Raw genomic sequence first — 24,631 nt, 5'->3', positions numbered from 1 at the left:
GGTATGTGGATGTTTCACTAAGTATCTTTAGTGTTTCTTTATTGTAATCCGCTCTATTTAAAAGGACAAGGCCGCCTCCTTTGATGTCTGGGTTGATTACTAAATTGGAATCTGATCTTAAGGTGATCTAATGCTTATTTTTCTGTTTAACTGCGGTTCATAGCTCGGTATGGTGGATATCTATAGAATTGCTCCATGTCGTCACTAGTTTTTTCAAATGTGCCGATATAGTGGCCGTTCAGATGCCTTGGATAAAAAGTGGATGTTGGTATGTTTGTATGGGTATGTTACTGTGGTGTATTGTTAAATTGTTGAGAATTCTGTTTTGGTTCTAATGAAGTATTTTTGAGTTTTTGATAAACCTTTGAATGTCTAAAGTGGTAGAAAATTTAACAAGACGGTTAGTAGGTGCAAATTTAAGGCCTTTGTTCAGCAGTGTGATTTGTACTGATATAAGAGTAGTAGAACTGAAATGAAATATATCCATCTGCGTTTGGTCAATCTGGTAAGTTAAACTTTTTTTGTTTTTGCTTTGGTTTTCTCCCCTCCCACCCCTGCATCCCCTCCTAGTTTTGTCTAGTTTTTCTTTTGTATTTTGTTGTGTTCCTCTGGTGTGGATGGTATGGGTTGTCCTGGTTGGTCAGGCTTGGTTCTAAAAAACATGTTGGAGGTTGTGTTTCTGGTAGGTGGCCTGGTTGTTGAATAGTTGTATTTGGGATGTCAAGTTGGATGAGAATTGGTCTGTTGGAGACTGGTGTATCATTCTCATTTTGGGTGTGCTTGATTAGTATGTTGGAAGTATTTTCTGAATTTAGATTTAAATCTAGATCAAACCAGCCTCCTCAAAAGATTCTCTGACTATTTGTTTGGAATCATTTGGTTCTTCTATCTCATATATTGAAAAGGATGCTTCTGTAACTGATTCTGAGTGAGAGGAACTTGATAGTGATAAAGATAGATCTTCTTCATTATTAATCCCAGATGTGTCTGTTTTCTCTCTTAGATTCTTGTTTCTCAATATTGTTGTGGAGGTATCTCATGTAACCTTGATATGTGAGTCCTAATTTGTTTGATGTCTTCTGTGTCTTGGGTGTTTTTTCGTGTTTATTAAGCCCAAATTTGTCTCTTAAGTGGTTTGGATTGATTTATTAAGATGGTAGATCTTTCACTTTTAAATAGTAAATTTTTTATTAGTGTTTCTAGAGAAATGAACTCTGGTTGTTGTTGTTTATAAGGTTCCAAATGTCTAGTGTACTAATAGCTTCCTCTGTCCTGTATTTTTTTCTGTTGTTCTTATGTAATCAGACTCATTAGTTGGAATGACCAGTTGTCCAGGATTTATTTCCACCTCTCTATAAATTCAGCACTACATTTCTCTGATGGTGTTTTTTTGTGTGCGATTCAAGCCCTTTTGGTATCATTTTCTGTGATATGTACCAATCTACTGTACACTTGTCCCACTATAGTTTGCGTTCTTGTTTTAGTAGTTTATCCAATTTTGAAACAGCTACAAATATCCTATCCTTTTTGTACATCTTGTTTTTTCACTTCTAATTATAAAAAAATATTTTTTGTGCTAGCCCTATCCTGCCTTGTATGATGTCTAAAAGGCCCATAGGTATGTTAAATAAGAGTCGGATAACAAAACAATCTGTTGCTACAGTATCTAGATATAAATAGATTTAGAGAAGGTAGGATGATCTGCGCTCAAAGAAGGCTTAACTCTGTTGGGTACTTCTCAGTGAGAGCTGCTCGAGTATAGAGACAAATAAGCTCTATAAAGATAATGGATTACAGAAAGGGGGATCTCGAGCGCTGCATACATTTGTAGAGTAACAAAACTATGTAGATTCCTGGGCATTTCCCTGGGGCGTGAGGTATTGGTAGGTGTGGTGTTGCTTCGACTCACTGGGGTAACCCCTTCCCACCAGTGTTTATAGAGAATTGTAACAAGGAGAATAATCTAAATATACCAAAGTTTTGCATAGCGGATGCAATAGTCCACTTATAGTCACACTTAGATCTGATGTATAAGGATGCTCTATGCAATGTAAGTAGAGACAGTAATACAATGTAGCAAAAGTATCTGTTTGGTGTTATTGTACAATATAACTGCAGTAAGTTCATACCAATTCAAATTACATCATTGAAGTGAAAAGTTGCAGTTAACAAGCAGCGAACATCGCTGATTACAGTGGGTAAGATATTGTAACATAACAAATCACAATGATAGAAAAAATAAGTAGGGGTAAATAGCTCAAACGATAATGGTTTGGGAAATAGAGCCAAGGGTGTATTGACACTGCTGCTATCTGAGTGGATGACTTACCGTTGTAAAGGTCAGTGATGTTAGGAAGGGGGCTTCCGATAAAAGTGCCGCCTTGAAGATGGTAGCGGGATGGGATGATATGTCTTACCCCCTCCGAGTTAATGTGCCCTGGGTTCCCGGTCCTCCAAGAGTCCCTCCAGCCTCCCTGGAGCTGCTTATGTGATAGCCGGCCTGTAGGTCACCTTTCTGTTCAAATGGCAGTCCTCCCACATCTGCTGTCTTGCCAACAACGTTCATCTGTTTCATTTGAATTACTCCTCCATTCTGGCCAAAATTTGTGGAGAAAGGGGGGGTTGGAGGCCAACGGTTGAGAGGTGTGCAATTGCCTATGTTCACAAGTTATTGCCACGCAGTTACCTTTATTAGAGTTATAGAGTGGACTAGGGGAGATGGGAATAAACAGTGGATGGAGGTGGAAAATGCCACTATTGACACCCCTCTACATATTTTATCCTGGCTTTCATAATTACCTAGACTGGTCCATATAATGTTGGGTCCCACATTTGCCGTTTGGAAAGATTTAGAACACGTAATTGTGTCTCAGCACATCCCTCCATGTCGTCTCCCATTTTATTTAATCCAGTTTCCTACTGGTATACTTCAGTGGACGTTCAGAAGGTGGACTTTAGCGGGTTTTTATCAGGCTCTGTTAACAATTGGTCAGTGGAAGTCAATAACTGAATGGTTCTATCGGATAGACTTTTACATGTCGATGGACAATATTGTCTTGTCGACTATGGATAAATACTCAGACTTCATGTCTAAATGGGTCAGCTGACTGGAGTTAAAAGAGTAGGGATTATGATGCTGCTTTTTTCTCGCTTACTTCCTTGTAAAGGTTCTAACCTGCGATCTGTGATTTTACATTCTCCTGAGGCTCACCTTTCTCTGACAATCTCATTTAAGGTGCTCCCAATCAATCCTAATTCTTTGATTTTGGTCTCCTTCGGTCTTCACCCATGGCTCTACTTCATCTCCTGCCCTCTTCATTCTCTGCACCTCTCCCACCTCCCCCCCCTGTATTTCTCATTTTCATGTTTATGTATAAAATAAAAATGTACTGGTGTTTTATGTCTATTATGATTTGACTTATGAGCGTCATTATTCATTGGTTCTATGTGTTTTACCAAGTGCCAATGACTCTTTGCTATACCTCTTTTTTCCTGTTGACGCCAGAAAACTAAATAACATATATATATATATATATATCTATATATATATATATATAAAAACATGCTTTTGCTTATACTGGCTTCTCACACAGCAATATTGTAGCTCATGTCGGGCTATTGGCCTTATATTGCAGTCCCAGTGGCCTCAAAATGACTGTGGTTTTCATAATAAAGTGACTGTTATCTGCCTGTTAGTGCGATATGAAGATGACCACATGAACAGTACATAGTCAAGTTGTTAGTGATCTAGCTGCTCACCTTGAGGAACTGATCTTGTATTCACTTGCAGTTTGTTGCTGAATAGAAATAGGAAGCATTTATTTACTGGTGATTTGTAGTCACATTGTTTGCAGTCCCCACAATTCTTTTATTTCAACTAGGGATTCTCAATTAATCCTAATTGTTTTTCTAGGATTTGGATTTGGTTGTGTCCTCTGTATTTGATCAACCAAATTTGAACTTTCATTTTCGTGTTCTGCAAAATCCAAAAATATGAATTGTTTTTGTATACTTAGTAAAGAATTATTTGGGGATGGTGCAAATCTTGGTGGGTAGAAGTTATTAAAGATTGGTATGGAGTTAGAAAGGATTTGAAGGAAATGCCTAGTATTCGATCCACTAACTGCTAGATAGGTCTGTGCTGAGGTTCATATTGTGATGGCGTTGTAGTTACAATGTTCTCTTTTATTCTGCTAGGTTCTGGAGTTCTTGTGTAGTCCAGATGATGAATCCCGACATTCAGAAAGACAGCAGGTATACTTTTTAATTGTAAAAATTGAGTCCAACATCTGCAAAATTTAGCAATTGCTGTTGCTCAGTGATCATGTCATACGTCTAGATAAGATCACCATTTGTCTCCTCCTATAGTCACTGTGAGGAGCATTGCGACACAAGGTAATTTGGAGGGCAATGTTTGAGTCAGAGTGGGAAAAGACATGGTTCTTTCATTAAATATAATTTAGCATGCTTTAAGCATTGTGATTCAAATTACTGAAAATTCCTTTTCAGGGGCAACCTACTCCTCCTGTTAATAGATTGCATAAATATAGTATTCAGGACAATACAGGATGTTTCATATAGCTTTTATTCATTTATGTAAAATACATATGTACATTATGAAGATCCCCCTTAATAAACCCTGCGTGACTATCCCACCATACTGTACATACTGCAGTTTCATTACAGGTACCACAAATGTAATTTCTTTAACATGTTTTATGAGCTCATGATATAAAATTAAGCAGGGTGTTCTCCTGGTGGCTCAGCGGTTTGGGAAAATGCAATAGATGACTTTTCCTGTCGCATCCCAAATCACATTATTAAATAACATAGATCTAAAATACACATTAAGGGACATGTAAAATATTCATAAAGAGCAAATTCTTCTAAAAACAAGTTTATTTCCTTCCTCCACCAAGAGCGATATTTTGTGACATTGGATTGGTACCCATTAATTTGGTCAGTCCTATCTGGAGTACAGTTTAATTAAAGCTGATATTACATTATAGTAGTTTGAGATTCCTACAATAATTTTAGTTGTATTTAATGACACTTTTAAAATGGTACAATCCTCTTAAAGGCACACTAACCCCAATTTTTAAATCTTTCACATATATGAGTTAACTAATGGAGTTTTAAAGAATTATATTTATATAAACATTTGTGTAAACTCCTTTCAGTACATATTGTGACACTACCAAATACAAACAGCACCACTTGCCTTTCCAACTGTAGGTGGAAGTACTTTACTTTTGTTCCCTTATGACATCAGAATTGGGTAGTTTCTTAAATAGCCTTTTAGGTGCTACAATTTATAGCCATGATATTAAAATCAAATACAAAACAGTAAATTATACAGCGTTCCTGATTTTTAAAAAAAACCAAAACATATTCTATAATCCACAGGAAATTGTCAATAAATGGTTTATTATTATAATTTTGATTGTGATGGAAACCATAAATATAAAAAGTGAGAGTATTTTTTACTTATACATAGATCAAATGAAGGAAAAACAATTTAACGTTCATAATCTCAAACTATAGGGTCTATCTGTGGTTAGTGTAAGTAGCTGTTTATTGTGTGTTTAAATGGAGAATTAAACATATTTCCTAGGTATAGTGGAAAGAAAATCTGGGTACATGAGACATGCTAGGGCTATTTAAGAAGAGATGTGTTCATCCCTTACACCCTGTTCCCACATTTTGTTTTCTCCCCCACATATCTCCTTTTTACCTTTTAATATATCAGCGTATTATAATATTATAATTTTGTTGTCTACATGTATTTGGTAGTATGTACAATTTGGAAAATTTTCATTGTATTCTGTAACATATTGTATAAGCTTTATAAAGAGTTAATGTTTATATTTTACTCTACAAATAATGTAAATAGTAATTTAAACAATAATGAAAGTTCAATATAAAATGAAGTAGTTATAAGTGGAATTGGGCTTTATTTTGTATTACTCACTTTGTTTTTACATACAACTTGTTGAATTATGTTATATTACATTATGTTTATTTAATCAATTTTAAATGTATTGAATCTGACTCAATTGGTATGATGATATTTTTGAGCTGATAAAGAATTATGAAAAATAAGCTTCTATTCTTTACATTAAACCGATTTACACCATCTGACACATTTACACGACTAACTGTAAAATGCACCTTCTTAAAGAACCTTAAATATATCACGCTGCCCACTGCTGACGTGCTGGATTACAGTCTAGCTTCTACTGAAGAAACCACATGTAGTGATTTTCCTGATTTCTCTTTTAGGTTCTTCTAGAACTGCTACAGGCTGGAGGAGTAGTTCAGTTTGAGGAGAACAAACTGATCCACTTAGCAGAGAGAGCCCAGTTGTATGACAATTTTCCTATTACTACCTATACTGTATTGAGTGTAATTGTTATCTCACCTGATATATCCACTCTTCATGCTAGATCAGGTTATCTGCAACATCTACCATCAGGGGCGCACGCAGGGGGGGTTTCTGGGTCTCCAGAAACCCCTCCTCTCCGCTAACGAAGTGCACCACATAGCGGCACTGTACTATACAGTAGCCGCGGCGCTGTCAAAGAAGCGTCCACGGCGGTGCTGTATTGTATTTTTTTGGGTGGGGGTGAACTCCCCCTTCCCTAGCAATCCTGCATGCGCCGCTGACCATACAGATTGCCACCCGGTGTATAGTAACAAATATTTTAGGCAAGTTTTTACAGCTTAAGATGGCCGTACAGCCTGTGATTTTTCTGACCAATTAGGTCAATTCTGACCTAAATGACGAAGTATAACAGTGTATGTGGGCTAAATAAAACTGCAGATCACAACCAACATGTTATCACTGTTGTTCAGATGTCAGTGGGGATAGCTGATAAATCCAGTCTGACCATGTATGCCATTTTGTACTACAGCACTAATTGTGCCCTATTTGTGTATGTGACATGTGGTCATTGGCGTAGCCATATAGAAAACATTGTAAGGTTTATGGAGAAGAGAGATTGCAGATTATGCTGGAAATTATGAGACTTCGGCGTTCAAGCTCTAAATTTTTTCATATGGGAGATGTTCGTGTTTAACATTTTCTCTAATGTAACTTGGCATGTTATTCTGTTCATAGCATAGCAAACATAATATAAATGCAATGATACATGAAACAAATAATCATAGTACTTTTGCTTTCCGTATTCATCTTCCTCTAAAATAATTTAACAATAGCTATGTTTTTATATCGTCTTTTGGCTGCAAGTCCTGCATAACACACGCTGTAAGCGCTGATTCTCTTTCACGAGAGCGTTTCTTAGCTCCATGAACATGTCACTATCTAATGCATACTAGGGCTCGTGCAATGTAGATTCAGCACTTCCACATCCTGCTTTGTGCAGACATAAAGCAGCAACGGGTTCAATGTGGCTGAAACACACTTTGACACTAGCCTGGGTCTGATGAAAAAGATATGAGTTCAGGTGACATTATAAGGGAAGAGTACACATTACTAAGAGGAAATATAATATTGTATTAACCTTTATATCCTAGGTTACATATGTGTTTGTAAACAACTTTTCCACATAGGAACAAATAGTATTTTCTCCTTTTTTAAGGTGCTTCTTACACTGCCAATTTAAAAAAATATATATTTGTTTAACTGTCTTTAAATTTTCTTCTGTTTTAATTCCAGCTACCAAATCTGTGAGTTTATGTACGAGAGGAAGCACCTTTATGATAAAATTATAGACTGTTATTTGCCAGATCCCATGAGAAAGGTACATGATTGTTTAAAATTGCGTCTTTTTTTTTTTTGTTTCATAGACACCCCACTGACTGGGAAACTTGTGATTTTTATACTACATATTTGTGCCCGCTGTTTATTTGCACGGTGGCTAAGTGGCTAGCACTTCTGCCTTACAGCACTGGGGTCATGAGTTCGATTCCCAACCATGGTCTTATCTGTGAGGAGTTTGTATGTTCTCCCCGTGTCTGCGTGGGTTTCCTCCGGGTGCTCCGGTTTCCCCCCCTCACTCCAAAAAAACATACTGGTAGGTTAATTGACTGCTATTAAATTGACCCTAGTCTGTGTGTCTGTCTGTGTGTGTGTGTGTGTGTGTGTGTGTGTTCTGGAATTTAGGCTGTAGGTCCCAATGGGGCAGGGACTGATGTGAGTGAGTTCTCTGTACAGCGTTGTGGAATTAGTGGCGCTTTATAAATAAATGATGATGATGATGATGATGATGATACAGCTTGTCCATAGTGTCCATAGCAAGGATTGTGTGTTAAACAAAAGTGGTGGTTAATTTTAAAAAGATTTACTTAAAACAAATTTATTTTTTTTTACTATGCGTTCCTAGCACAAGGGGGCTGGAATATGACATTTGCTTCTATGTGTGCCTTATATGCACATAGCAACCCTTACATTTACAGACCTTAATGTTATTTTTAAGAACCAATGTTAATTAAGTACCTCATCATCTATGCACAGTAAATTATTTTTTTGGTTATTCTTTCTCTCTCAGCAAGAAGTCTTTAACTATATACACAACATTTTGTCAATACCTGGGTACAGTCCTGAGGAGAAGCATGCAGCATGGGACAAAGCAATGAGACATATGGAGGTATGACAAAGAGATTGGCATATGGAAAAGTTAGCATGGCAGGGACACCATAGAACTTGACTCGCTAAGTACAGATGGATCACATGATTTTATAGCGGTCATCAAAGTCAAAGTGGATTCAGACAACAAAAATTACAATTCTGAAACTCCATATTAAAGCTATTTGTGTGTGGCTTTGAAAGCAACTACAGAATAATAGTATATAATAACAACCAAAGTACATTAGTTTTACAATATCATTATTTACTACAGTAGGCTTCTATGATGATCTTTCTTCAAGTGTGCAGTACTAAATTGTATGGAGAGCAAAACAATAAGATTTTTACTCACCGTAAAATCTATTTCTCTGACTCCATTGGGGGACACTGCGAGACATTGGGGTGTAGTAGTGGGCTCAGGAGTCTTGTCACTTTAACTTGTTAAGTCTTTGCACTCCTCTACTTAACCCCTCCTCTCCCAGGGATATACCAAAGCTTCCTCAAGGGTGGGAATGCTCTGGACCAGCTGCACGCATAACCCTGCGACCAAAGCTTGCATCAGCCGACGCAAAGCCCTGAAGTCTGTAAAATTTAGCGAAAGTGTGGACGGAAGACCATGTCGCCGCCCTGCACAACTGCTCCGCAGACGCCCCTTGCCAGCCGCCCCGGAGGCACCTACTGCCCTAGTGGAATGCGCCTTCAAATTTTCTGAAACGGACAGAGAAGCTGCAACATAAGCTTCTCGAATCGTGGACATTATCCACCTGGCAATTGATTGTTTTGAAGCAGGCCAACCTCTCTTGTTGGCGTCATATAAAACAAAAAGATCTCTGGTCTTTCTAACCTGAGATGTACGGTCTACATAAGCCTGTAGAGCCCGTACCACATCCAAGCACTGCATGGACCCTTCTAAGGAGTCCTTCTTTGCTCGGAACACAGGTACCACAATCTCCTGATTTAGGTGAAACCTGGAAACCACCTTAGGAACGAAAGATGGCTTAGTACGAAGGACCGCCCTATCAGCGTGGAAAAAAAGAAAAGGGGGGTCACAGCGAAGAGCTCCAAGCTCAGACACTCTGCGAGCAGAAGCTATCGCCAACAAAAATATTGTCTTCCACGTAAGATACCTTAAATCTATTGACTCCATTGGTTCAAATGGAGGCCTAGAAAGAGCACGAAGAACCAAATTGAGGTCCCAGGGCTCGACAGGATGGCAAAATGGAGGTTGTATATGTAACACTCCTTGCAAGAAACTCTTAATGTCAGAATAACTTGCAATCTTTTTCTGAAAGTAGACAGAAAGGGCTGATATCTGGCCCTTGAGAGAACCCAGACGAAGACCCCTCTGAACCCCATCCTGTAGAAAATCCAGCACACGAGATAGTTTAAATCTAGAGGAATATAATTTCTTAGACTCGCACCACAAAATATATGTCTTCCAGACTCTATAATAGATGGAAGATGACGCAGGCTTTCTGGCCCTAATCATGGTGCTTATAACCTCTTGAGAGAAACTCTTAGCTTTAAGTATTAGGGTTTCAATAGCCAGGCCATCAAAGCCAGCTGATACAAACCTTGGTAAAGGAACAGACCCTGAGACAGAAGATCTGCCTGCATGGGAAGCTGTAATGGAGGAGCTCCTGCTAATAGTAGATCTGAGAACCACGCTCTGCGTGGCCAAAATGGAGCTATTAGAATAGCGGGAACTTTCTCCCTCTTGAATTTCTTTAGGACCCGCGCAATCATTGGTATGGGAGAAAAAAGATACACCATCTGATATGTCCATGGAACTGACATGGCATCTATTATTTCCGCCCCTGGGTCTCGAGCTCTTGCGCCGCAGCGTGGAACTTGATGGTTCAGCCTGGACGCCATCAGATCTATGTCCGGGCAGCCCCAACAGTCCACCAAAAGGGAGAAGATCTGACTGTTCAAAGCCCATTCCCCGGGATGAAGTGAGTGTCTGCTGAGGAAGTCTGCCTCCCAATTCTCCACCCCCGGAGTGTGAATGGATGAAATCTTGGGCACTTGATGCTCTGCCCAAGACAGAATGCGCCTGGTCTCTCGCATGGCAGCCGCGCTGCGAGTGCCCCCCTGGTGGTTTATGTATGCCACCGTGGTGGCGTTGTCGGACTGAATCTGCAGCGGTTTTCCTCTTAGAAATCTCTGGGCTCTGAGCTCTAGGATGTTTATTGGGAGAAGTGATTCTTGAGGGGACCAGAGACCCTGAAGCCTCAGAGTTCCTGTTACACCTCCCCATCCCAACAGACTTGCATCTGTTGTGACTAGAGTCCAAGACCAGGTCTGTAAGGATTGGCCCTTTTCCAGATTGGTTTGGGACATCCACCAGACAAGAGACAGCCTTGTGGGTCTGGACAGACGAATAATCTGTTTGTCCAAATTCTTCTGAGACCCTGACCACTTGAGTAAGATCTCTGCCTGAAGTGGACGGGAATGAAACTGCGCAAAAGGGACTGCTTCGAAAACCGAGACCATTGTCCCCAAGAGTTTCATACAACTAAGGACCGAGACTCTCTTTTTCACTAGAATGACTCTGGTCCTTTTCCACAGGGCTAAGATTTTTTCCCTTGGAAGGAAAACTCTCAGAGACTGAGTATCGAAGAGTAGGCCCAGGAAACGCATTTGTTGGGCTGGAACAAGAGATGACTTGGGTACATTCAACACCCAGCCGTGACTCTAAAGAATCTGAATGACTGTCTGCACATGGTGGGACAGAAGAACTGCCGATGGTGCCTTCAATAGCAGGTCGTCTAGATAAGGTATAATTGTTATACCCTTCTGGCGCAACAGACTGGCCATGATGGCCATAATCTTCGTAAAGACTCTGGGGGCGGTAGCCAGTCCAAAATGGAGAGCCCTGAACTGGAACTGTGCGTCTCCTACTGCAAACCAAAGGAGACTCTGATGTCCTTCCCATATCGGTACTGCAAGTAGGCATCCTTGACGTCTATGGACGCCAAGAACTCCCCTTTCTCTATCCCTGCTATTACCGAGCGAAGGGATTCCATTCGGAATTTCTGAATAGTCAGATGTTTGTTTAAAGACCGAAGATTCAGAATGGCCCGGAAGGACCCATCTGGCTTTGGTACCAGAAACAGGTTAGAGTAAAAACCTAGACCTCTTTCTAGAGGAGGCACATGCATAACAACCTGCGCTGCTAGAAGTCTTTGAATAGCCTCTTGAAGCGCCACCCGTCTGAGGGGACAAGAGGGGAGAGGGGTGATGAAGAATCTGTGACGGGGGAGTGGGCAAGGTCTATCACATAGCCCCTGGATACAATCCCTCGCATCCAGAGATCTGTCGTGGATTTCCACCACTGACCCCTGAACTCAAGGAGACATGCTCCTACTCTATGCACCCCCTGAACAGCCCCGTCACGCTGAGGTCTTATCTGCTGGGCGAGTAGAACCTCTTCTTGCCGCACCTCTGCCTCCTCTGCCTCTAATAGCAGGTGCCCTAGGTGCTGAGTACTGCCCTCTATTAACGGTACCTCCCCCTCGGGAGAAACTCCGAAAGGAACGGAACCTTCCTTGACGGGACCTGTTGGGGACAGTAGGGAGAGCAGTGCTCTTTCCCCCTGTGGTCTCCTGGATGACCCTCTCAAGCTTCGCTCCGAAAAGGGTTAGGCCGTCAAAGGGCAAATTCTCTAAAGCCCTTTTAGAGTCTGCATCCACCGACCATGTCCGTAACCATAGGTTACGCCGAGCTGCTACAATAAGAGCGGAGGCCTTAGCATTCACTGACACCGCATCCATAGCTGTGTTTGCCACATACTCTGAGGTCTCCAGTACATGCTCTGCAAGATCTAGGAGTACTGTATGCGGAGTATTATCTCTAAGCCCTTTAATCAAAGCTTCCATCCATAACTGCACGGCCTTGTTGGCCCAGGCCACAGCCATATTGGGTCTAAACATACTTCCCACAGCAATGTATGCTGAATGAAGGGCAGAATCACACTTTTTATCTGTGTACTCTTTGAGGGCTATCCGCTCTTGGACAAGAATAGCAGAAGAGGAAGCTAAACGGGCCACCGGGGTATCCACCTTCGGTAATGATTCCCACCTTACCGTGTCCTCAGGTGGAAAAGGATAAAGGGATTTGAATTTCCCTGGCATCATAAATTGTTTACTTGGCCGCTGCCAAGCCTCAGAAATAATCTCCAACATCTCTGGAGAATGGGGGAAGGTAGCCAACTGTGCCTTAGCTCGTTTAAATAGAGAGACACCAATGGGCGCTGAGGGCTCTGGATCAGCATACCCTAACGTATGCCTGATTCCTAAAATTAAACTATCCACACTAGTGGAAAGTGAGTCAGAGTCATAACGGCATTCCCCTTCCGTGCTCAAATCCACCTCACCTTCCTCTGCCGAGGAGAGATCAGAATCCTGTTCTAGGTCTAGACCTGTGTCAATGACAGCTCTCTTACTCCTCTGGGAAACGGATAATAACCTGTCTTCCCTCTGGGATGACCCCGCCTGTGACGTAGGCAGTCAGTCTGAAGAAAATGCTTCCACAAGTGTAAGTGGGATAGTGTTCTCACGTACCTCTGTTACACGCAGCATAACTGACGTCAGTCTTTTCACAGCTGAAGAGAAGGATTGCAGCCAAGGCGGTTCCACCATTGTAGGAGATGCCCCCTGGACTGGGCTGTCATGCACCTGAGCCTCCGCAGTACTTGCTGCGCAAAAGGCGTTACGGTCTGTCTGCCCAACAGAAAGTTTTATGTTACATTTTGAACAGGTAAAATACATTGCAGAAGGCGCAGAGCGACCCTTGCTTTTAGCTGTCCCCTTCTCAGCCATTGTCTTATTTCTAAAAAATAATTATAAAAAGAAATGTAGACAAAAAATGAGACTATATAAGAGAAAGTCTCCTGTGCTAGGAAGTCTCTTTAAATTAAGAGCACCACTCCAAATAGCAAAAAGACTGTACAGTACTGTCTGTGAAAATTCCTATTAATAACTCACATGACAAATGCATATATATATGTAACACCTCCACAAAACATCAGTTATACAAGCCTGAATAGCAGTTATGTCTGTCGGTAGAGGAGAGGCCAAGCAGAGGATCTGGCCAGCGCTGACACGCTGTTTACTTCCGTGTTCCCACGAGTAGACTGGGTCCTGTGCGCTGGGAAATACAGCCTGGGAGGAGGAACTTGTCATTACTTCTCCTCCCCTTCCTGCTGCTTCTGCCCGCCCTGCTTGCCTCCGCCTTCAGGCACCATCCCGACCTCGCAAAAATGGCCACCATGAAGCGCTGGACTCGCGCTGTATCAAAATATAATGCCCAGGAGAAGCGCGAGTCATGAGAAACGGACCAACTCACCTCTAAATGAGTGTGAGCGCCGCTTGTCCCCTCTTTTCTTAGCTGCTCGTTGCCATAGGGGCGAGCGGGGACCTGCCGGCATCTGAAGCGGCATGGGAGGAGAAGCTGACTGCAAACTCACTCCCCTGTCCGCTATCCTGGAGACTGTGGCTTTCACATCTATTCTAAGGGGAAATACCGGCAGAAGGTGAAGGTAAGTGAGTCCAGGGCTTCTCTTACCTGCCCTGGGACCCAGAGTGAGCAGAGCTGCGTCCTACTCACTCTCCTGGGTCTTAGGCTGGAGTCCCGCGCTGCACATAAGGGAAAGAAAAATAAAAACATGTATATCTATAAAGACTAATAGAGTATAGGCAGGAGCCTATACTCCAGTGACCTTAGCTCCAAGTCACTTAAAAAAAACTGAGGATCTTCCGGGAGAGGAGGGGTTAAGTAGAGGAGGAGTGCAAAGACTTAACAAGTTAAAGTGACAAGACTCCTGAGCCCACTACTACACCCCATTGTCTCGCAGTGTCCCCCAATGGCAGGAAAGAGAAAAATTCTCTGATACTAGTATTGCTTTTATTTTTTATTTAACCATACATGTAAAGTAAACTTGTTCAGTATCGATGGTGCTGTAAAGTAAAGGCAACAATAGATCAAGTGATGTTAAAATATCCATTGATTAAAATAATTAGTTGCACTTACAAACAAAAAAGAATATAGAGCTTTGACCTAAATGGAGCAGGTCAACCTGGTTCCAAGTGTCCCATTTGCAGCAGGATCTTTTTCTTCAGGCAGACTAGAAACACTGTTATTTTTACTTACTGTTGGTGTCCTATATAGCAGTAATCCATGGGACCACCCAGGTTTGTTCAGATAGTTACAGGAAACACAGGTTCACCAGATCAGAAGGTTTAAGTGAGTGCAAATAGTGAGATTTTCTTATTTTATTTATGTTGTATAATTCCACCCAAACAATAATTTTTAGTTTTGGGTGGAACTATTGGTTAATCCCCTGTTTAACCACAGTACCATCTGAGTTTTATCTAAGCTTGCTTACTTGTCTTTCTGGGTCTCCGAAGCCATCAATTATGTGAAGTCTAGTGATGATCCTTTTTGTGAACTCTGTTTAGTGAACTAGTAGGTAGTTTGTGTCTTTTTTAATTGTTCCAGGATGGTAATGTTACTTGACCTTATTTGCAAAGTAAACGCTTGGTTTTGCACTGGTATGCATAGAAGGGTCCACCCAGGACATTTCGATTTGCATACTCTCCACTCTTATGAGATGTCTTTGCAAACTAGAAATACACCTATTTCAGTTTTGTGCACTAGGCAAAACGAAGTTCACCCCTGCACCCATACTGTATTTAGTTAAGAGTGTCCAACTCTATCAGCTGGTGCAAACTGCTCCTCCACAAATGCTGTCTTGTCACTCTTGGCAGAAATCAAGGGCACAGTGCCTCCAAAGAGGATTTCGCACTGTGCCTCAGCTGTTTTTTCTATATGTGTTTTGCATCTTTCCAGTACGTTGTTTAGCTGAGAGTTCAAGGTGTTGGTACTTAGAATTCAACTTCTTTTCACATAATTGGCAGAGTGAACAGGTTTTTTTTTTATAGACCATTACATCTGAAAGCTGAGTTTGTTAGATTTCAGTGGAAATCCCAAACAAAGGGTCATGCACAGCCCACTCTGTGTAAACATGACATTTAAACAGGTGAACCTCATAAATATGCAAACTCTTAAGTTATAGGCAATCAAAATGACAGTGTTCAATTCTATATACTCTCCATTATTAAACTGCACATATTAATATGAAACAGATATAGAATAATCCAGCAGAGGGAACTATGTAGAAAATAAGCTAAGCTCATTATGTTAATGCAAATATACTAGGACAACAATTTCACAAAATTACAATATTTATTATCATTATTATTGTTGTTATTAACATTTATTTATGTAGTGCCAAAATACTCAACAGCACTTTACAGTTGGTAACAAATACACTAATAAAACAAAATTTTGGTATTGATGGACAGGGAAAGAAGTAAGAGGGCTTTGCCTTTGCATGTAAGCTTACAATCTATAGGAAGAAAGTAGGCTAAGCACCACATAGTGTATATTGCTCCATTCAATTATTAGTCTCTGGGATACTGGTAGCGAATGCCTGATTTGAAAATGGTCCAGTAAGTGAAGAGAGAAGCTTGGAGGGGCATGGGAGTAGAGAGATGGGATGGTAATCTGAGAGAGTTTGGGTCAGAAATAGTTTTTTTGTTTTGTTTTCAGAATAGGTGTAATCACTGCATGCTTGAATAATGATGGATAGATACCAGTGGAGAGAGGGAGATTATTGATAGTTAAGGCTGCGATGAGCACTCTAGATAGGCTAGATAGGGATTGTCTGGTTTGTGAGTGAGTTTGGCCAAGTGCAAAGGTAGTTTTTCATTTATGGGATCAAATGAAGAGAAGGTGCCAGGGAATGCGGGAAAGGAATTGAGCAGTTTGTTACTTGGGGAAAGTAAAATCAAACTTATTTATTCTAGAAGCAGATTTATTTAATAGTTCATGAAATAAATAAAAAGTAAAATAAAGGGGGCGTGGCCTGGTAGCTAAGATGGCCGGTCGTGGTTTCTAGAGGCTCCGTCTCCTAAGAAATATTTATCCCCTTAATTGATATTTCGGCAGCTTCTTTCTGATTACTCTCACCACCAGCGGATAGAGGAGAAGTTACTGCCTCCCCATCTTAGCCTCAGTCCGAGCTTATTGCCCCTGGGGCTTCATATCCTCCTCCAGACTATCGCTCTGCAGTTTGGGCGCGAAGGAAACGGGGCCTGACTGAGCGGCGCTCAAGAACTTCTGCAGCTCTGCCCGCAGTGAGTGCTCTCTGCCTGCGTTGCCCCGGATCATCTGCGCTATTCAAAGGAGAGGGAGAGAAGAAAGGGAGAAGCAAATGCGCAGTAGTGACTAATCACCCCGAAGCTGCCTCCCGCTGCATTATCTCCCCCGCGGCTCCTACCTCTGTTTCCGCTCCCGGCGGTCAGCACAGTGAAGAAAACGCAGTGCCAGCTTCCAAGTGCCTGCTGTCTGGACACAGATCTTCGTGGAGAGGGTGAGTGGCTGCGGTCCCCCGCGACCCCCCCCCCCCCTTGCAGACAGCCCATCGGCCACTTCACGCTGAGGTGGTGGGCAGCGTTTCACATCTCCTCCCCCTGGATCCACTCAGTCCACCCTGAGATCCTATAGTGCTCCCCTGACACAGCCTCCAGATCAGAGGGAGACTTCAGGCTTCATTTCACGAAGAGTGCAGACAAGCCTCTTAGCTTTAATATCATTCACAAACTCTGTACCCTTCCAAAATAGAGTGTAAGCCAAGGCGACATCAAAATAAGTAGCTTTGCCGTCTTCTCCAAAATACGAAATTTTTTGCAAACATATCAACTTCCAGCAAGGAGTTTTTTGCATCCAGTGAGATATTGCTGCCATCTTGTGGCTAAAATATACGTTATATTCTTCACAAATCCCATCCAGTGCCCTACTGCCATCTAGTGGCCTACTTGTGCAGTTCATAAATTAGGCCAACCTGAACTTTTTTTTTTTTGTTGGCCTCTGACGCCATCTAGTGTCATTATACATACCCTTCTGCCCATTGATATCGTCAAGTGTTATACTCCCTATACAAAACAACACAGAACCCCTGTGTTCTCCTCCCCCGCCTATTAATAACCCTTTTAATATGGAGTAATTAAACTCCTCCCTTGAACCTTGGGGATCATACGCTAGCATCGTGTTTTGAACATACTATTCCGCAGCCGAGGAGTACCGCACAAGTGCTTCATCTGCTTCCTGAGTTATGTCTCACAAACCGAAAAAAGCTGCCCAGCCGGCCATGTTTTCCCGCAAAGACAGAACACAAGCGGGTGCTTCCACACTTGAAACTCCTTCTTCGCCGGCTTCGGACCACGAGGGGTCCCAACCCTCTAATGTAATTTGCTCCACACCAGAGCTGTTGAAAATAATTCAATCCACCATACAATCTGAGATGAGAGCTGTCATTCAGGACATTAAAGCTGAGGTTCTGGCCCTTGGTAACCGCACAGATTCAGTAGAACGCAAAGTAGATGATATCTGCTCCCACCAAGAATCGGTCGACAAACAACTCGCAGAAATGCGTCAATCTATCTCAGATATGCAAGACCACAATGAGGATGTTGAGAATCGGACAAGACGCAACAACGTCCGCCTTAAAAATATTCCGGAGCTCATTGATGCTGAAGCTTTACCTAAATACTTAGAGGGGCTCCTCCGCCAATGCCTTCCTGACACTCCTCCTGACTTTCTACTGGACCGTGCTCATAGAGCCCTGCGTGCCAAACCTCCTGCGGACCAACCACCTAGAGACGTGGTGATGAGATTTCATTACTACACTACCAAAGAACAATTTATAGCTGCGACACGCAATACTCCAGCTATTTCTTACTCGGGTCATAACCTCCAGATTTTCCAGGATTTAGCTCCTTCAACCCTAAGGAAACGCCGCAACCTGATCACCATCACGAAAGCCCTCAGAAATCATCGCATCCGATATCGCTGGGGCTTCCCCTTTTCTCTACAGGTTACTCACAATGGCTCCCCCTATAGGATTAAGACTCACGAAGAAGGTCTCTTAATGCTGGAGAAGCTGGGCATCCCGATGACTGCTCCAACCCTGCCTGCAAACAGCTCTTCCCCCCTGCGGGGAGCTCCCTTACCTAATTGGTCTACAGCCTAACTTGCTTTTGGGTCTCCTCGCCGGGCTTCCGCCCGCCATCAACATGTCTTGTGTGTTTTCCCGATTCGCTTTTGTTTTCCTGTTTTCTCTTGCCTCTCCCTCTCTCCCTGCTTTCCTGTACAGGTTCTTCGAACTCCCGGATCAGCGCTGAACTAGACCCGGATTCTCCTCAGAGGACTCAACTTAATAGTACTCATCTGTGTAACTGTTTTTTTTTTATTTTTTATTTATTTATTAATATATGTTTGTTGTTCCTTGTCACTTCCAGCCAGTGTTATTTGAAGTTGGAGTTCATGCTTACACAGCGAGTCCTCGCTAAGTTACACTATCTTGACAAGGGTATCCTAGATAGGTTATTGTTACCTAATAACTGCCTTTAGATATGTCCGTTATTCTTGAGGTGTTGTTAGTCCTCTTAGACGCTGTTGATTTAAAACATGTTACTGTCGCTGTGTCCACTCGATTCTCAGATTTTCCCCTGCACAAACCCTGAACCTCTTAAACACACACATTTAATTTCTTCCTGACCCGACGAGAGACCCTCCCCAGTTGTATATAGTCGTTAATCCACTTTAGCGATGTTGCCCGCTTCTCTGGATGTTCCCCCCATACTTCACTTTATTATATTAGACATGATTTTAAGCCATTTCAAATGATATGCCATTGTCCGTATGGAGTTTCGGGATATAGGTCTTCGGCCTCCCTTTGGACATGGCATCACCCCCAAAATGCCCCCTCAGATCACGATCCCTTCCCCAAGGTTCACCATACTTTCCCCTCTTCTAACTTGACAATTTTGTTAGCTTGTTCTAGTCCTTGACTGTCACTTGGACTGCCAGTCACGACCCCCACGAACCCCATTGACACACAGGATGTGTCTTCCACATAGCTTTAAACCGGAGTCTGGGACCCCCATCTCCGGTCCCTTCCCTTCCCCTTCCTCCCCCTTCATACTAACATTTCTTCTGATCCCCCCTCTTTGCCTAGCTTGCAGACTTGCCTCATTAAGCTTCCCTTCTCTACACCCACCATGACTATCAAGATATTATCTTTAAATGTTAACGGCCTCAATGCCCCACAGAAACGCACCATGGCCCTCCAAGAATTAAAATGCCTGAAGGCTCACATAGTCCTCTTGCAGGAAACGCATTTCACACACTCGCACCCAAGCCTTACAAATAAAACCTTTCCGCACGCATTTTATTCCACCTCCCCTCGCAAAACTAGCGTTACTGCTATCCTAGTCCATCAGTCAGTTCCATTAACTGTACATTCTACTATAACAGATGACCAAGGCAGATATACAATACTGATTGGATCTATTTCCCAAACGCCCATAACCATAGCGACTCTATATGCTCCTAATGTGGGACAGGGATCCTTCTTTTCAGATTTCTTCGCTAAACTTTTTCAGTCAGCTAAGGGACACGTCATTCTGGGTGGAGACTTCAATGTCACGTTGGATTCCAAGCTAGACCGCTCTCCTCCGTCACCCTCCTCCTTGCGGACCTCTAGAGACTCTCGTCATCTCGGCTCCCTAATAAAGCTGTATGATCTCTATGACTCTTGGCGGGTATTGAACTCTTCTGCTCGCGCATATACACATTTCTCCGTCCCTCACAACGTCCATACACGCATTGACGTGATTTTTTTACAGATAAATCTCCCACCTCCTCCCTGTGCTCTTCGGATATAATCCCAGTTACCTGGTCAGATCACGCGGCGGTCTCTCTTAATGTTGATATCCTTCCCGCAGTCCGCTCCCATCGATCCTGGCGCATGCATGACACCCTTGTCACCAAACCAGAAAACTTACAGAAAGTGTCACAGGCAATCGAGGAGTTCAAGAACTTCAACTCCTCCCCGGATATCTTGCACTCTGTTGTGTGGGAGGCTCATAAAGCCACTATCCGAGGCCTCTTAATTAGCTTGTCATCAGCCCAGAAAAAAGTTCAATTAGCTCGGATTCAAGATTTCGAATCTGAGCTTCTCTCCCTCACCAAGAAGCATCAACGCTACCCAAAACGCAAAACTTATCTCAGAATCCTGGCTGTAAAAGCTCAGTTACAGCAACTTTTGTCCATTAAAGCAGCTAACACCCTGAAATGGCTCCGCCAAAGATTCTACGAGAAAGGAAATAAAGCTGACGCCCTCTTGGCTCGTAGTTTACGTACCAAACGGACCCGCAACAGAATTATTCATATTCTAGGTGCCTCCTCCTGTAAGCAATTTGATCCACAGAAAATAGCTAACCGGTTCCAGGAATTTTACTCCAAACTGTACGACCTTTAATCTGACGCTCCCCACCCTAGAAACCTCGGATTTCGTATTAAAACATTCCTAAATACTTGTGGTCTACCAGCGCTAAGCGTATCGCAATCTACCTCACTTAGTCAGGATATATCTGCTGAGGAATTGAAACATACAGTCAAATCTTTGAGAAATACCTCCGCCCCGGGCCCAGATGGCCTCACGGCCATATATTACAAAAAGTTGCTCCCTGTCCTTTCACCCATGCTCCTAGATCTTTTTAACTCGATCCTCAAGGGCCAAAAGTGTGACAGCGCCACCACCAGAGCCAATATAGTGGTGATCCCGAAGGAGGGTAAGGATCCTAGTCTGTGTGCAAGTTATCGCCCAATATCATTACTAAATACTGATTTAAAACTCTTCGCTAAGATTTTAGCAAACCGCTTGGCCGGTGTGATCCCCTCCTTGGTCCACCCTGACCAGGTGGGTTTCATTCCCAACCGCCAGGCAGCCGATAACACAAGGAAAGTCATCAACTTAATCCACGCTTCAAATAAGCTTAAAACCCCAGCTCTGGTGCTCGCGCTTGACGCTGAAAAAGCCTTTGACCGGGTCTCATGGCCTTTCATGCGTGAGGTTCTCAAAACATCAAACATTCAAGGTCCCTTCCTCAATGGAATTGCCTCTCTCTACTTTAACCCCTCAGCAACGGTCCTGGCTAACGGATGTGCTTCTGCGGCTTTCTCAATTCGGAATGGTACCAGACAGGGATGCCCCCTCTCTCCCCTCCTCTTTGCCCTAATGATGGAACCTCTGGCCTCCAGGATTCGCCTCAACCCTAATATATCTGGTATTTCCACAGGTTTAAGATCGGCGAAACTAGCCTTGTACGCAGATGATGTCCTTCTAACCCTTACAAACCCTCATGTCTCTGTCCCCTCTGTTTTTGCTGAAATTAACGAGTACGGTCTCCTTTCAAACTTTAAAATCAACTCCGATAAGACTGAAGCCCTGGCCCTTAATCTCCATCTGAGCACCCAAACTCACTTGCAAGACACCTTCAAATTTCATTGGCAACCCCATCACATTAAATACTTAGGTGTCAATCTCACTAAAACATATGATCGTCTATTTTCGGCCAACTTTCCCCCACTAGCATCCGCCCTGAAGCGCGATCTCAAGTCCTGGTCCCCAAGGTATATCTCTTGGATTGGTAGAGTGGCTTCAGTCAAGATGAATATTCTTCCAAGGATTCTTTACCTTTTCCAGACTCTCCCTGTACGTGTCCCATCACTCTTTCTGAAAGATCTCCAGGCAAGCATCTCACAATTTATATGGTCCGGCCGTCGTCCTAGAGTTCGTCTCAAAGTTCTCTTTCGTCACGCCCGGAATGGTGGTTTGGGGCTACCGTGCCTCCATAAATACTACCTGGCGTCACATCTCACCCAAGCCGTTCTTTCTCATTCTCCCCCCCCAAACTAGGCTTTGGGTTGACACAGAGGCTGACCTCCTCCAGATGCTATCTCCCAGTATTTTGTTCTGGCTAGACCCTAAGGACCTTCCTCCCCTGCTCTCCCTCCCCCTACAGTTCGTTTCTCTATTGAAATATGGAGATATAGCACCCGCACTTTTAAACTCTTGTCTAATCCCAAGCGGATGTTCCCTCTATGGCATAACCCCTCTTTCCCTCCAGGGGTCAACCCGAAATCTTTCTCCCAATGGACAAAACAGAATATTTTGTTTCTTTCCGATATTGTCCCAATGGGTTTTTTTCCAACCTTTGCTGATCTTCGTAAGCGTTTCCATCTCTCGCCCTCCGTGTTTTACCAATATCTTCAAATTCGTCACATTTTCTCCTCTTTAATAGACCCTCGTGCTCCTCACAATCGCTCCCCCCTAGAAACCTTCTGTAAAAACAAAACGTCTTCTAAAGGCTTGATATCTACTTTCTATTCTCTACTATTGAATCATAATCTGCCTGACAAGGAGACTCATGAGCTCCGCTGGGAGGAGGAGATGGCCGAGTCTCTGGATCCTGAGGAATGGACTGAGATACGCGAGGCTGTCGCCAAATCCTCCATCTGTACAAATATAAAAGAAAACTCCTACAAACTTTTGTTCCGGTGGTATTTAGTCCCATCCAGACTGAAAACAATCTATCCGGCTACTTCGGACCTCTGCTGGCGCAACTGTGGCCAGCGTGGCTCCCTGTCCCACATCTGGTGGAGCTGCCCGAAAATCATCCCCTTCTGGAAGGAGGTAGCTGATCTTATTTATAAAGTGTCTAATCTAAGATCTCCATTCCCTCTTTCATACTTTCTCCTCCCTCGACTTCCCCCTGACACCCACAAAATTATGTGGTTACTCCCGGGCCATATCCTGACCGCAGCCAGATGCTTAATAGCCAAGAAATGGAAACAATCAGAGAGCCCTTCTGTTTCGGAACTAATTCAAAGTGTTTGGCAAATGCACATGACTAGTGTAGTTAATGATCGCCCTTACAAATATCTCTCCACATGGCACAGGTGGCAAGATTACTTCTCTGCTACACCTTCCCCTTCTTAAAGAATGAAAACAACGTTACCTTAGTAATTGTCGGCGCTGAGTCTTGCTAGGTTCTGCTTCCCCTTCCTCCTTCTTCTTTGCTCTTCCCCTTACTAACATTCCTTCCTCCCCCCCCCCCCCCCCAAACTGTCTCCCCTCCATGTTCCACTTCCACTATTTCCTCTCCCTTTCCCCCTCTCCAGTTTCCCCTCACGGTACTCTGGATATCTCATAACCATATCTCTTTTGACTCTCGTTTATCTGCATATTACTAATCTTGCGGACCACTACGTTTGTGGTGACCCCGAGTTCTATGTCTCACCTATTTTGCAAACTCTTGTTGTTAATATTGTTATGAATTGTTTGAGCATAACAAACACTGTACCGTTTATATTTTTTCTGGGTTTTTTTTTCGACAAAAATCTGAATAAAAATATATTTAAAAAAAAAGTAAAATAAAGAGAAACATTTTTATTTTTTAAGGGACAGTTTACCCAAAAAAATGAAAGAAACATTTTACAAAAACAGCTAACGTGGGGATCCTAATTCAGTTGTGCAATAGTGGATATCCAGTACATTTCTCTGTAACAAATCATATCAACACTTCTTGCTGGACCTGCCATCTAGTGTCAGATGTACCAATTTTCGCATAGTTTTCTTACATGCCAGTTCTAATTGGGGCAAAGCATATATATTTTAGTATTTGATCAATGCCAGCTCGGCTGCAGTGTGAATCTTTGTTTTGAAACTGGTTTAGAAACAATGTCGGACTTAATATTTTCAGAATATCTCCCAACATTTTTGTCTAATTTATAGGCAAATAAAAGGGTTTCCCAGAACAGTTAAGCAGTTTTCAATATGTTGTATCCGCTTGCAAAACAGTTGAAAATATGTAAATACATTTTCTTATTTATTTTGTGCTATATGTTTCTATAAATTGGATTCTACCATTCCATTCTTAGACAATTATTGATGCAAATGTGTGGTGCGTCTGTTATAATCACGCACCTCAGATGGTATCTTGTCTCTGAATCATATTCTTACACAGCTAATCGAACAGCCTGTCCGATATCCTTCTAGCACAAATCATTTGACTCCTTTGCAATCCTTTTTAATATACGGTGGTAAAGTATTCCTGTCAGTTATCTTATGAT

General features: G+C 42.5%; 1 protein-coding gene across 3 annotated transcripts in view; it reads left to right on the top strand.

Moving 5' to 3' along the window:
- Positions 1-24,631, top strand: part of VPS8 (VPS8 subunit of CORVET complex) — a 361,642-nt gene that overhangs the window by 251,331 nt on the left and 85,680 nt on the right. For all 3 annotated transcript variants that reach the window (XM_075180095.1, XM_075180094.1, XM_075180096.1), the window contains 4 exons: positions 4,198-4,254; positions 6,283-6,365; positions 7,679-7,763; positions 8,511-8,609. In XM_075180095.1, the coding sequence (XP_075036196.1) occupies positions 4,198-4,254; positions 6,283-6,365; positions 7,679-7,763; positions 8,511-8,609 (324 nt within the window). The remainder of the gene's footprint in view (positions 1-4,197; positions 4,255-6,282; positions 6,366-7,678; positions 7,764-8,510; positions 8,610-24,631) is intronic.

Source organism: Mixophyes fleayi, chromosome 7, assembly GCF_038048845.1.
Source record: "Mixophyes fleayi isolate aMixFle1 chromosome 7, aMixFle1.hap1, whole genome shotgun sequence".
NCBI lineage: Eukaryota > Metazoa > Chordata > Amphibia > Anura > Limnodynastidae > Mixophyes > Mixophyes fleayi.
This window is presented reverse-complemented; position numbering and strand designations above follow the sequence as displayed.